General features: G+C 43.7%; 2 protein-coding genes across 6 annotated transcripts in view; one reads left to right on the forward strand and one right to left on the reverse strand.

Moving 5' to 3' along the window:
- Positions 1-7,887, reverse strand: part of LOC104149348 (DNA replication complex GINS protein PSF2) — a 35,786-nt gene extending 27,899 nt beyond the window's left edge. For both annotated transcript variants that reach the window (XM_068955385.1, XM_068955386.1), the window contains exons 1-4: positions 7,575-7,887; positions 2,345-2,421; positions 723-792; positions 131-225 (exon numbers count right to left, since the gene is read on the reverse strand). In XM_068955385.1, the coding sequence (XP_068811486.1) occupies positions 131-225; positions 723-792; positions 2,345-2,421; positions 7,575-7,784 (452 nt within the window). In that variant the 5' untranslated portion in view covers positions 7,785-7,887. The remainder of the gene's footprint in view (positions 1-130; positions 226-722; positions 793-2,344; positions 2,422-7,574) is intronic.
- A 63-nt stretch (positions 7,888-7,950) lies between these two features.
- COX4I1 (cytochrome c oxidase subunit 4I1) lies at positions 7,951-12,687 on the forward strand. 4 transcript variants are annotated; one of them, XM_068955392.1, is made up of 6 exons: positions 8,040-8,092; positions 8,436-8,565; positions 8,886-8,965; positions 9,996-10,163; positions 11,334-11,465; positions 12,242-12,687. In XM_068955392.1, exons 3-6 carry the CDS (start codon positions 8,887-8,889, stop codon positions 12,376-12,378), a joined length of 516 nt encoding a protein of 171 aa, XP_068811493.1. In that variant the 5' UTR covers positions 8,040-8,092; positions 8,436-8,565; position 8,886; the 3' UTR covers positions 12,379-12,687. The 4 variants fall into 4 exon arrangements, with proteins under 4 accessions (XP_068811490.1, XP_068811493.1, XP_068811492.1 ...); XM_068955391.1 differs by having other exon boundaries at positions 8,055-8,092; positions 8,436-8,634; XM_068955389.1 differs by lacking the exon at positions 8,436-8,565 and having other exon boundaries at positions 7,951-8,092.
- The last annotated feature ends 982 nt before the right edge of the window (positions 12,688-13,669 follow it).

Below are 13,669 nucleotides of genomic sequence, written 5' to 3' on the forward strand. Positions count from 1 at the left end.
AGTTGCGCCCACCGCCCTTACAATATCATTCAGCTACAATGAAAGTTTTGCCCTTATAGCTATACACTTTGGACCAGGCAACCTCTCTTGCTCCCTACTCAAATACATGTATACTCTCACGTTTACTCACACGTGTGGGTCTTTGCACCTCCACTTGTTCTCATGAAGTTCATACACATGAATGGCAGGTTCTATGCACTCCATTGTAAACTTGGTGTTATCAACCTAGTGAGCAACAGAAAAACACTGTCTTATTCTTCCCCCCAGATAAAGAGATTTAATTTTAAAAAGTCAGTTTTTTAAAAAAAGAGCACCTTACACTAACTCATCCACTGCTTTAGCTTCAAATGAGCAAATTTTCACGTCTAAACTACCAACATTATTTGCAACTGCAGCAAGAAGGCAAAGCACCGTTTGTTTCATGTAAGACATGAACTTAAATCATAGAAGGGCTCTGAACTAATAAATACACCACCTTCACTTAAGTCTTATAAGCACAGAAAGTCTCCACTTCCTTGGTGACGAAGGAGAGCTAACAGCAGTCACTTCATAGACTTATTAACAACTTCACTGACTAAAAGTGATTGTTTCTCTTCCCCAGAGCATTTGAAGGGAAAGGGCAAATTAGTCACTTCACTGTCAGAAAGTCCAGAGAATGGCATTTACATGGTTAGTCCAATGCCACGGTCACAATATCAACAAAAGGAAAGGAAATAGTTTACCATTATGAGCGCTGTATCATTAAAGCCTTCTGCAATTCTGGAGGCCACCTTTTCAGCAACTTGGTTTGGACTGCAGAAAAAGGTTAAAAAAAAATAAATTGTTATTTGAACCGTGACACTTCAGCTCAAACCAGCAGGAAATACGCTTAAAGAGATGTGAAAATTACACTATGCACTTACAAACAGGAACAAGATATCAAGCTGCGCTTGATTTAAGTTAGAAGGCCAAGAAAACCCCAGTTCCTCTCTTCAGCACACAATCTGAATCTTAGCTATGCTTAAGCAATGCATTTTTGAGCAGCAAAACGCTTACTGCAGACTTTATGTGGAATGAACATCTTGCGGCCTCCTCCTTCTCCCACCAGACCAAGAACAGCTACCTTCACCCCGACAGGCAGTTTAAACACAAGTCATCTGCATTTGTTCCCCAGTCTGCATTTGAACTCACTCACTGCCCAGCTTCTCTACAAAAAGTCAGATCATCTTTTAATGGAAAAGCTTACATTAAGCTTCAAAGATGACAATCTCTACATGGAGCCAGAGTTATGCTCAGAAATTAGGTTTAAATTTAAAAACAAACAAGCCCATGATATTCCTTCAATCTGCAAATGGAATAGTCATTTCCCAAGGAAGCTTCAAACTGCATCTCCTCCTTTAAACTGTCTCCAGCAGTTTTACTTCCTCTGCAAGGTAATGACAATGCTCTTGCCCCCTTGGATATCCAAGCAATCACAAGTGTTACCTCAAAAACATACTTGAGGTTGAAGGATATGCCTCAGCAAAATAACTGGAATATAGTTATACACCTGTATAGTACATCTATAGGAAGTACATCTGTACCGGGGGGGTTTCCAACAGCACGGCTACGTGTCAGTTTGATTACTTTGCAGCGGATTTCCTATCACTCAGAGCATAGTGCTGTAACTTCGCCTTTTTACCTGCAAAATATTTTGTGGAATTTTCCTTTTAAAAGAGCACTTTGGTCTGACAATGATAACTAATCAGAATCACTAGGGCAAAGTTTCTGAAAAATAAAAGAACTGGACAATTATATCTCCTTTTCAAAAACAAAGCTTTCTAATCTCCACTTTTTTGCAAGTGTTATTTGTTCATTATGACTACTCCTGGGGCAAAAAATAAGCAAAAAGTAGGATCTCCGCTTGACTGGCACCATCTTCCATTTCATGACAGTCCCTTTTCTACATAAGAAATGAAGCATTTTATTCAGGAACAATTACGTAATGTAATAAGAATCAGATCACTTCTGAAAAACTTTCCAAAAACTATTTAAAGTCATTAATTAGAGTTTACAAAATAGCTACTGCACAAGCAAAATCGCTTGCAATTTCTGGCTATTTCCCTGATAACTACAATTAAATTGGCTGGCAGTCATCCAAATACTGGCCTTTTATAGTACCCACTAAAGAAGAGACCTTCAGGAAGGAGTGAGGTTTCTGCACCTGAATAAAAGCCATACCCGCCAGCACCATGAAGACGATGTGAAACCCCACGACAGTTGCCAAAGTTAATCAACATCCACAATTTATGTCAATGATTTTTGTTGGCAGAGTACAAAGTACAGCATAAAAGAGCAAACAGAAGGAAATATTGCACCAACACACCTGGCGTCTTTCACGCGTTCATTTGCCTGGTAATATCCAGCTATCACGTAGCTATTCTCTTTGCACCAAGAGTCAATCTGAAAAAGTAATTAGAACAATTGAGCCCAGGAAGAAAAAAAATTACACCACCACACAAAACCATGGAAATTCTCTCTTGCAAATGAAACGGGAGCTGAAATCTTACAATATCTTTTAAAAATATATGTATATACCATATACAATTGGAAAACTGGAACAGAGACAATTAAGCATTGGGTTAATGTTTCCTACCTTTCTGCAAACCAAAGAAAAGAATAAGAAGTTATCCCAGTCAAAGCACGGCCTAAATGTAAGTGACAGGATTTGTGAAGCACTCGGGCCATGCTATCTGGGAAAGGATTCCAGGTTTTACTTATTATTTCACTACTTTCAGTCACTGCTCTTTTGACAGAGAAAAATTAGACAGCGTTCAGCATGTGGATCTGTGACTACACTGCCATTTCAAAAGAAAGTTTGCTGACTCTTTTTTAGATGAAACGTTGCTAGAAGGTTAAGGTGTAAGTGTCAATTGCTAGTTAAGGTAAATGAAGTCTTAAGTGAAAAGTAAACGTGTGGCAGAAAAAAAGTTCATCCCTTTTACCATTTTTCAATCCACTCTATTACCAAAGGCTTTTACAATAAAATTGTTTTTCTTTGAAAGTTCACCTGCAAGGGTAATCAATCCCTGGAACAACTTAGGACATGATGTAGTGAAATTTTCAGTCTTTAAAGGCTGTAAATCAAAACTGAACATCCTTCTAAAAATACTCTCCAGCTCAATCACAAATGATAAGAGCTTGATGAAAGAATTATTGGCTTATATTCTCCAATCTTTGCTATAGAGGCAGCCAGACCGGGCAGTTCCTTCTTGCTTTAGCATCAGTATACAAATGCTTAAATATATGCACGCATTTATATAGAATCTACAAAAGCTTATGTTCAAAAAAATTATATGCAATCTACAAGAGTTTGTGTATTTTTAATGTTTGTATATAAACAAAAGTTTATACACAATCTACATAAGTTTATGTCGTTTTTTTCAAGTACAGTTTCAGCACGTGTACATTTCACTGCTCTCTCTGCTTTAGGCTAGACCCTCTTTGTCCTACTGAGTCTCTCTTGCTTTGATTAAAAAAAAAAAAGTGTGAGTGTGTGAGAGAGTGAGAGAGCGAGAGATGTTTTTGCTTATAATTAAGGGTATCAGGTCAGAATAATACAGAGCCTTGAAAAACAGAAATGAAGAAAGCAGCTAGTACTTCTAGTACTTCTGTGCTGTCCCCAGAGAGCATGCGTTAAAAAAAAAAAATAAAACAAAAACACTCCTACAATGGTTCTATTAAAAGGGACTCCAAAATATATCTATGATGATCTGTGTCATCCTGTAAATCAAATCAATCTCGTATTTAGCAAAAATTATAGCATTAAGCTGCATAAACAAAAAGCTATGTGAATAATCCCTTATCTACAGGGGATGACATAGATTTATATGATAAAACAGCTATGTAGTCCTGCTGTAGCTGGGGTCCAACTGCTGTTTCAAGTATAAATCCATTTTGAGAGCTTAGGACTATGGTTTTAATTGTTAGTGGGTTGAAAGCTTGGCATTAAGGCCTAGACACTGTTAAAAGAAAAAAAAAAGTCAATTTAAAAATTAAAAACCTTAGTCCTAAATTAATTTTTGCTGCCTCTGAAAATAGTCTAAAAAGAAGTAAGATTTTCAAGACTGTAAAAAGTCTAAAAAACCAAACCAACAAAAAAAATCCCACAAACAAAAAAAAACCTTTCTGGGTTTACCGCTGCGCTTCCAGCTGCAACTTCCAAGCAATCTCTAGCGGCAGCAACACCACTGCAGGTAGCCCTAGCATCAATTAGCCAACAATATTTTTAGTCACGTTACCGTCCAGCCCTGATTGAGGCAAGTCAACAGGAGAAAAAGTGTACCTAGCTTCTACAGTGCTTGTCACCCCCTGGAAAATCAAGGTGATTTACTAAAGGTAAAAAAAGTCAGCAGTCAAGGGAGCCAGCGAAAATAAAAATGACACCAGCTGAAGATCTGTCCTTTGATCCACTTCCACTGCTGCAACTAGTGGAGCTGCAGCCACAGAACAACAGTCGCAGAAGGTTTTGTAAGAGCTGCGAGAGGAGAACGACCATAGGCTACTGCCGCTCACTGCTGCTCCCAAGGTGGGGAGCAAGACATACAAAAGCAGGGGGAAAGCACTTTTAGTTTTTAGAGGAGAAAATGCGGTTGTAAAACCACATCAATTAGCTGAGGAATTCAAAGGCACAGACAGCATATGAAACAACTCACTTTTTCTTTAATGACTCAGTTTTTAAAAGGGATTTCAAACTGACAAGCCAAAGTGGAAATTAAATACACATACGTAAGCTCTTTCTTCCACAGCTACAAGCCTTCAAGAACTGCTACGTAGTTAATAAAAACTAGTTTTAGAGTTTGTTTTACCTAGACTGCTAAAGCGCTGCTTGCAATTTTCAGAAGTTACCATGTGGACAAGTCACAAGACTACCAATCCCATTTGATGCTCTGGGAAAACTCAGAACTGAGAAGGAGGAGATCAAACTCGCAGTCTGGTTCTAAAAAACTTTCACATATATTAAAAACCAATTCAGTTTTCAGGAAACCATGACTGACTTGAGTAAAAATCAGCAATAATTGAACTGGAATAGAAAGAGATCTCATCACAATTTGCCAAAACTTCAAAATCTTTTAGAAACCAAGGTGCTTAGTTAAAAATATCAAATATCACCTGTGTGAATTTCGGTGATTATTCAAGTGTTACCTTGCACAGAACAGACAAGAGAGCCCTCCTTTGAAACGTTGCAACAATAAAATTTAACTTTCATAGCTGCTGTGCCAATATTTATTCCCACCTTCGCCTTTGTTTAAATAAAGCAGCAGAGCAAAAGGCCTTAGGGGCTTCCTAAAAACTATATTTTAAAGCTGCCAAGTCATAGGAGTCATCAGTCAAAACAGATTGCAAACTACAATACATTTTAGTAAGTCTCAATTAACATGCGAAATGCCAGAGGTTTCCTCTCTAACTTTTTGGATCAAAAACTAAGAGGAAAAAAAAGTGCATGCCCAATTGTTTGGTTCCAAAATGATTTCAGTTTTTGGTTGCTGCAGATGTTGCAAGATGTTTCAGATGTTGTAAGAAATGGGATTTATTTCCCAATAATCTGCCCCCGTAACGAGACCTACACTGAAGGCCCAAAATTTAGAAAAATTCTTCCATGGCAAAGAAAAGGTTTATCTACTGTGAATACTGGCTGAATCTCCTGGGTCCTACTGTATTATTCTGAAATCTGTGTAAAATTATGCACGCTGCAGAGTTCCAGGATAGGGACTTAATCTTTAACAAGCTGATTGTGCTTCCCCACATAGTGCTCATCATAAAACAAACAAACAATTCCCACAAAACCCTCTACACGCCCCCTTGCCCCCATTACTTTTCCGCTGGGCTCTGACTATAGCTCCTTCCCTCTCCCTGTGTGGTAAGGAGGGCCTATAAGAAAACGGTTTCTATGTACATGACAGAAATCCCCTTTGTAGGTACCTGCTTGCAGCACTAAATACAGTCTGAAGCACCAAGGAACCATCCCAGTCATCATAGTGCTACAGGGACACCTACCCTTTTTCAGGGAAAACAGGGGTAGAAATTTCGTCCTGTGACTCTTACTTTTGGATCACTACTCAGTATTACCAATCCTTTAGAAAGCATCTAATCCTAATTTAAGACAAGCCCTACACATACTTTAAATATATCATATGTGCTATTGTATACTTCATTAGCAACTTCCACTTATTCATTTCAGGAAGAGGAAAGTATAGGAAAAATGAATTATTCTGGTTCAAAACGGTAAAGACAAACCCTGCCTACATTAAAGAAATTGTTATCAACATTATTACATTTTCTCATGCTTCTACATGCTCCACAGCGCCATGGCAAAGTGATACAGTCAGGGCTCAGACTCACCCCCCGTTCCTATGCCTTAAAGTCTCCACGGCATCATCTCAACTGGAAAAAATAGGTAGATATTTAGAAGTAAGTATTTTTGATGAATCAATCCGTTCAACTGAGGGAAACGTTAGGCCCAGAAATCTACAAGAGCCAGACACTACATATTTTTTACAGATATCAAAAAGGTATGGATTTTCCACTGCTAACAACCACAAGTCTTGAAAAGGATATGAAAGTCTGCAGCTCCAATCATACATGGATCTCAAATTAGTAGCAGCTGTGTTTACACTGAAGGAATGAAAAGTACTTCTTTGCCTCTAGACTTCATGTGCCACAGGCCCACCCCAACTCCCTGTAAGATAAAATCCAGGCATGACCCATTCTGTGTGTGTTCTGGTTTAGACAAGGGGAATCTCCAGAAACCCAGGCTGGAGGGAGTCGCGGCATAACCCAGCAGGCCCCCCTAGTCTTCATGACTAGGAGGTCGAGACTCAAGACTGCAACAGGGAAGCACTGGCCCTCTAGCACAGACATCGCTCTCACCCAATCTATACGACAATACGGGGTAAAACAGATTATCCTACAACAACTCACCGCGAGGCTCTTCTGTGGCAGTGGGCAAGCTGCAGCATACTGTAATGGAGCAACCCTGGCAAAACCTGGCTATCCCAGCAGATTAACGAACCTCAGTGAAGCAATCATTTTGCCCACAGGAGGAAACAGAGATCAACAACGAAGTTATAATACATCAAACGGGATTTCAAAGTCAAGCCAACAACTGCAGTTTAAGAAGACTTAGTTTTTTTTCCAGTTTAGGCTAAAAGCTTCAGAAAGAGGGCAAAATGCATGAGAATAAATTAGGAGCTACATACTTTGATGCATCTGTACACTCTTTGATAGAAGCATGTTCTCTCCTAATTAGCAACTAGTGCTTTCAAGGGGCTTAAGGTAAACCAGGAAAAGCCCTTTCTGCTGTAGAATAAGGACATTCATTCTGGGAGCTCCACTGGGATAATGACACCGACAGAACTGGCAGCTTCTCCGCATAGATAAAATCGGGCAAAGCTACACACGCAAAAGCAAACACGCCCTACAGCTTTCCCACTGCTTCACCAGGGGAAAGCCGTGCCTGGGACGGGCCTCGGGACTTTCCCCTCTTTAGAAACACCCGGCTCCCCCGCAGCCTTTGGCACGGCAGGGAGCCCCGGCGCCCCCAGCCCGGGCCTTACCAGGGTGAGGGCCACCTCGAGCATGGGCGCCAGGGCCAGGGTGCCGTGGAAGAGCGGGATGCAGTCCACGAAGAGCGACGGCGGCGCGGCCTGGTCGCGGCGCGGCGGGCCCGGCGGCCGCTCGGCCACCAGGAGCCCGTTCACGGCGCAGTGCGGGTACTTGGCGCCGTGCAACACCATCTTGCAGTAGGCCTGGGTGGTCAGCTTCATCCTGCCGCGGCCCGCAGCCCCGCGGCCGCCGGACACCCGCCCCGGCCCCGGCCCCGGCCCCGGCCCCGGCCCCGGCTCGTCCCCTCAGGCCGCCCGCCGGGAAGTGCCGCCAAGCGCCCGCCGGGCCGCCGCCAAGCGCCCGCACCACTGTCGCAAAAGGCAGGAACCAGCCCTCCAGCATCCCATCAGCCCCGCGGCAGGAGCCTTTCCCCTGCGGCCTCTCGCTGCCCCGCGCATCCCGGCGTGCCCCGCGTTTCCGGCCGGCGCCTCCTTCCGGTGGCGGGCGCGGCGTAGAGGACGGTCGGCAGGTCGTCGGGGGAGCCCGGGCGGCGGCGGCCGGGGAGCGGGGAGCGGGGCCGGGCCGGGTCGTCGCCTCGCGGGGCTGCAGCTCCGCCGGCTGTCAGCGAGACCCCACGTCCCCGGCGCGACGCCGTGCCGGGTGGGGCCGCCGCCGCGGTGACCGGGGGGGAGGGGGTCAGGCCCGGCGGGGCCCGGGGAGCGGCAGCGCGGGCCGGGGCCCGGTCTGGGGCTGGGCCGAGGGGCCGCACGGGCTGTCCAGGCTGCCCGTCTCAAGGTCACACCCGCTGGGGGCTCGCGGGCCTCGCGCTGGCAGCGAGGCTTTTCCAAAAAAACGGGTTTCTGTTTTCGCAGACGTCAGGCAGCTGCGGACAATCCCTGACAGCGAGCAGCGATGCTGCTCCGGGCCCGCGCTGGCGGTGGCACGTCGGAGAAACCGTTAGCTCGGTGTGCCGCTCCTGTGCGCACGTTTGCATTGCTGAAGGTGCTCTTCAGTGGAAGCCAGATGCCCTCAGGCTTATGTGACGGAGGGTTTCTGGCTTGCAGTGAACAGGTCTGAGCTCAAACACGGGCGTCTGCTGGGAAAAGGGGGAGAGGAAAAAGGCTCCTCCTGGTAACTGTAGTTGGGGAGCAGCAGTGAAAATCCAGCCATGAAATGTGTGATATGCTGTCCTTCAGAGAAGGATCAGCAAACCTGTAGATTAGTTTTCGTATCCACACGAGGCAAAAGTGGTTTTACTTCAAATTAATGTGCAATTTTGATGTCTACATGTGGCAGTGATTTACTTGTGTTCTTCCTGACAGGATGTTGGCTTCAAGGGCATTTAGTCTCATTGGCAAAAGAGCCATTTCCACTTCCATCTGCATGAGAGGACATGGACAGGGTAGGTGGCATCTGCTTCCTCTTTAGAAATGACAGTGAGATAAGCACTTTACAGAAGAACATAAAACACTGCTCTTAGGAGCTTTAAACTTGATTAGGAGAGCTTTCTTTGCCAAATTCACGGTGATTCCTCATGTTAAATGAAGCAATCTAAGATGCGGTAAAGAGTGTTTAGAAATACAATGTGGGAGGGAATTGGAGTGGTTAAGGACATTAGGCCACTAATGTTTTTACACGAGAACTTGATGTGTTGTAACTTCAGGAGACAAATAACATGAATTTTGTCCAAAAGATCTGAATAAGACGTAGGGAGGTTCAATAGTTCTGCGTTCATGTTTTTGTTTGCCAAATGCAGCTTTTTAGCAGCATGCACTTGCCCAGGAATCCATTTCTGAATGTGCTCGCAGTGGTGTTTCCTGACCCAGCAGAGGCTTAGCATCTTTTCTGCAGCTTTTAGCTAGGAAGTGTGTTTGGCTAAAGACAGGAGCAGGGAAGGCTGGGGGTTATTGAGGCTGGTTTCCTGGCCTGGTGGTGGCATTTGTCTGATCTGATTGGTGTCTTTGCCGGTAGAGGGCATTGCGGACGTACAGGCAGAGATAGCTGTAGAGGGGGGCATTGTAGGAGCAAAGGTCTTGGCAGGAACTAGAACGGAAAAAGTGTAGGGGGCTTGAGATATTTAGAAAGGAAGATAATCAGTGCGACACTTGGAAACAGAGGAGTCTTAGAGACTTATACTTTAAAGTAATTTTTGGTATTATATTTTATGTAGATCCCCTAGTATTATTCTTACACTCTTAAAACAGCACTCATTCTAAGAAGTATCTCTTTTCCCTCTTTCTGTGCCGTAAACGTGGACAAGACTAACTGGCCAGATGGGATCCGAATATATCGTCTGGAACTGTTTTCCCTTCTGGACTCCTTAACTATCGTTGGTTTCTTGAATTGTACTTTTTTCCCCATAGTAACTGGTAGGAGATGTTTGTGTAGAAGTCAGAAACTTGAGTCAGCGTCTCTTCTGTTTCTGTACGCAGCTGGTGTTGTGAAAGCAGAGGACTTCAGCCTTCCAGGATACACCGATCGCCGTGATGTTCCCCTGCCTGAAGTGGCCTTTGTAAGGGATCTCTCTGCTCAGCAGAAGGCTCTGAAAGAAAAGGAAAAGGCATCATGGACTGCTCTGTCTGTTGATGAGAAAGTTGAATGTAGGTAGTGGGAGCTTTAGATAGACCTTACAGCTAACGATAATGTGCGCTAATCTGTTACATGTGCTTTATTGATGACTCTCTTATTGGAAAGACAGCCATGGAAGGCAGCTCTAGGCTGCTCTTAGGCCCTGCTCTTTTAAATGGATCTGTAGGCAGAGACTGGAGCCAAGAAGGAGCCATTAAATATGGTGGAGCTCCTCAGGTATGCACAAATGGAGATCAGTGTAGTCTTCTGTAGCTGGATTCTTAATGCTATTTCAGCAACTCAGATGCACCTGACATCACGTGGTAGATTTGACATAAGGAATCTAGCTAGCAATTGGTAAAAGTTCAGCAGTTTCTTCTTCTTTAAAAAAAACTTTTATATTTCTTTCTTGGTTCCCATCTGTTGCAGTGAAGAGACTTTCTTCTGGGTTGTTGCTAACAATATGTGATTGTATTAGTTCAGTTGAGTAAAATGAACTATGTATAATTTGAATGTTACTGGTTGCTGACCTCAGCATTACAGAATTTCAGCTCATTGAAGTGTCAAGCCAGTGTTCTGACTTGCAGATGAAACTGTATCATCTTTTCTGGCTGCTGTCATGCTGTGCAAGTGATACCGTGTTGTGTGGCATCTCGTGTCTTCCCGTGTCAAAGTGAGAAGGTGTAAAACTGAGTTTCTGGAACTCCTCAGACGTTCATTAGCCCTCTCCAGATCTAACGCTGTTTTGAACTGCAGAGTATTGAGGTGCGGGTCTTACTGGCAGAGCTGACAGCAGCCTTTTTAGATGAAAGCATTTCTGTTCAAATGATTTGTGCAAGTGAGATTTATGGTAAATAGCCATACTCGGAATTGTGGGGAAGGAAGGAAAGCTGTATTTCTCCTTCTGCCAGGCCTAGTATGCGACTTCAGCGCAACTTCACAATCATACTTGTTTGTATAAAATAGCGACTAACTCTGACTTTACTGATGAGGGGATGGTGAAACACAACTTGTTTACTTTGGCACGAGCGTCAAGGTATTGGCATATTCAAGAGCTATTTTTACTTCCTTTCCATTTCAGACAGCTTTAGACTTTGGTCATCTCCTGCTGGACCCTGTCTTGTTGCCTGCATGTTGCAGGAAAAAATGAAATAAATGGTTTGATGTTTTCTTTCCCCCTCCCCCTCCCCCTCCCGCCCCAGTGTATCGTATCAAATTCAATGAGAGCTATGCAGAAATGAACAGAGGATCAAATGAGTGGAAGACTGTCCTCGGTGGAGTACTGTTCTTTCTTGGCGTAACTGGTCTCTTCCTTGTTTGGCAGAAAATGTATAGTAAGTAAATGGCTTATAGTTACAACTCTTTTATTTGAGACAGGTATCAGTTAATATGGAATGCAAAATTTGAAAATCTTCCATAAGCCGCTTGGGAATTCAAAATGTTGCATGGAGAGCCATACTGGTGACTGCTTGGCAATTGCTGTTTGCTGTCCTTTTAAAACTCAATTCTGGAATTGTGGCTTAATGGATGTAAGCAGGTGCGTAGCTTAAATATTCAGAAAGTTGATTGTAGAAATGTGACGTTGGTGGACAGAGTTTTGAGGGGAAGAGAGGAAAGGCAGATGAAAGAGTAGGGGTGTACTAATGGTCCTAGAGCTTCCCGTCTCTGTGAAACCTGGTATCCCAAAAGCTTATTGCCTTCCTGGTAGTAAAAGTTTGGGGCTTTGCCATGTCTGGCTTCCTGCCCACGAAAAGATCCTACCTGGAGCGAGCCCTCCAGTTGCCACGAGGCAGCGTGTGCAGGTAAATGAGCTGTTATCAGTCTTCAGTCTTTATCTGCTCACAATGAAGGTTAGGAGAGGGAGTCATCTTTGTACCCGTTTTTACTGATTAAGGAAACTGTTAGAGACGCAACAGAGGAGTTTGACTGGTCCAAGCTCAACACCTCAAAATCAGATTTAGGAAACCTGAGTTTAAGCAGGTGCTGGCACATATGTGATCAACACTGATTGCTTCAGGGGAAAAAGCTTTCCATTAGTGAAACTTGTACGTCTGCTCCCAGCTTGTCCTTCTTGTATCACAGTGTAATTCCCCCTGCTTTTGAATTGCAGTGTATGGTCCTATTCCCCACACCTTCTCTGACGAGTGGTTGGCAACGCAGACGAAGAGAATGTTGGACATGCGGATTAATCCTGTTGAGGGCATCTCTTCCCAGTGGGATTTTGAGAAGAATGAATGGAAAAAATGAAGCAACTCAGTGGAACCTGCTCTGCTTGAATATGAAATGATTCCATCACCTGTGCGTGACCTCGTTGCTTATGTACTGGAACAACCTCCACCTAAATAGATGCTAATAAATGTCCGGTTAACTTGAAAGTTTGCTTTTATTGGTCTTCAAATGCTTTTGTTGTGATTGTAATTTGTGATGCCATTTGCTGAGGAGCAAATTCTTTCCAAATAATCTTACAACAGTTGATACATGAACAGCGTTAAAGAGAATGAAACACTTGTGTTTCTCAGGAGAAAAACAAGATTAAAGTTAGTTTGAAAAGTTTCAGTATTTGATCTTGCATTTATTACCCTGGCACTGAAACAGTAACATTTCACTTGGCTCTGCAGTGAGTTTTGTTGAGTCTTCAGCCTAGATAGCCTGCTGTTCTGGTGCTATGTTCTCAGCAGAAACTCTGTCTGGAAAATAAAAAAAGTATCTAGTGTTTCTGGGGCACAGCCTGAAGCCTTACACTGTGCAAAGATCTGAACTACATGTAAGGTAAACGGATCCCGACTCCTGGGGAGGCTCAGTGTCCCATAACTTGATTCCAAAAATAGCATGTCAGCGCTCCAGAAGGCAGTGGTATGAGTCAAACTGCTCAGGTTATTTGATGGAGATAAATGCTGCTCCATTCTTTTTGTAAAGGGAACTTGGCTCAAAATTCCAGTTCCTCTCAGCTTCTGCTTCCAACTGAACAACATGGGCAGGCTGCAGACCTCACTCCATACTGCAGCATCGCTTGCAGACTGGAGTGAGGAGGAGAGAATAAATAGATCTAGCTCGGACAAGAATAGGCTTGGATGAAAATCTAGGATACGCTTTGTGCCTTGCCTCTCCTCTAAAGTGACAAAATGGGCAGAGAGGGTAGCTGCAGTTGGGGGAAGGGAAAGAAACGCCACAGGTAGTGGGAACATCTGGTATCTCCTTTTAGGAAATGTAATGGTGTGAACAAGATCTGGTTCAGAACTGTTTGACATGGCTTAATGTTTTTCAGGGCCTGAAATAAGAAGGATGGCACCTCTGTATTTGCTGTGCTCTGTTGGTAGCTGCTTAGGGTTATCTCCCCCAGCATTGATGTGTGTCCTAGGCTTTCTGAAGGCAAACTGCAGGCCTTTGATTTAAAAATGGGCCTCCAAAGATCAAATCTACCTTTGAAAAAACAGCTTTGAGTTCAGTTTGTTCTTCCTGATTACTGAACAGTCATGGGTTTAAACCTCTTTGTAAGTATTTAGCTGCCATGGCAGAAAGCCTAGGGACTCTTCAGTCC

This window comes from Struthio camelus, chromosome 10 (assembly GCF_040807025.1).
Source record: "Struthio camelus isolate bStrCam1 chromosome 10, bStrCam1.hap1, whole genome shotgun sequence".
Classification (NCBI taxonomy): domain Eukaryota; kingdom Metazoa; phylum Chordata; class Aves; order Struthioniformes; family Struthionidae; genus Struthio; species Struthio camelus.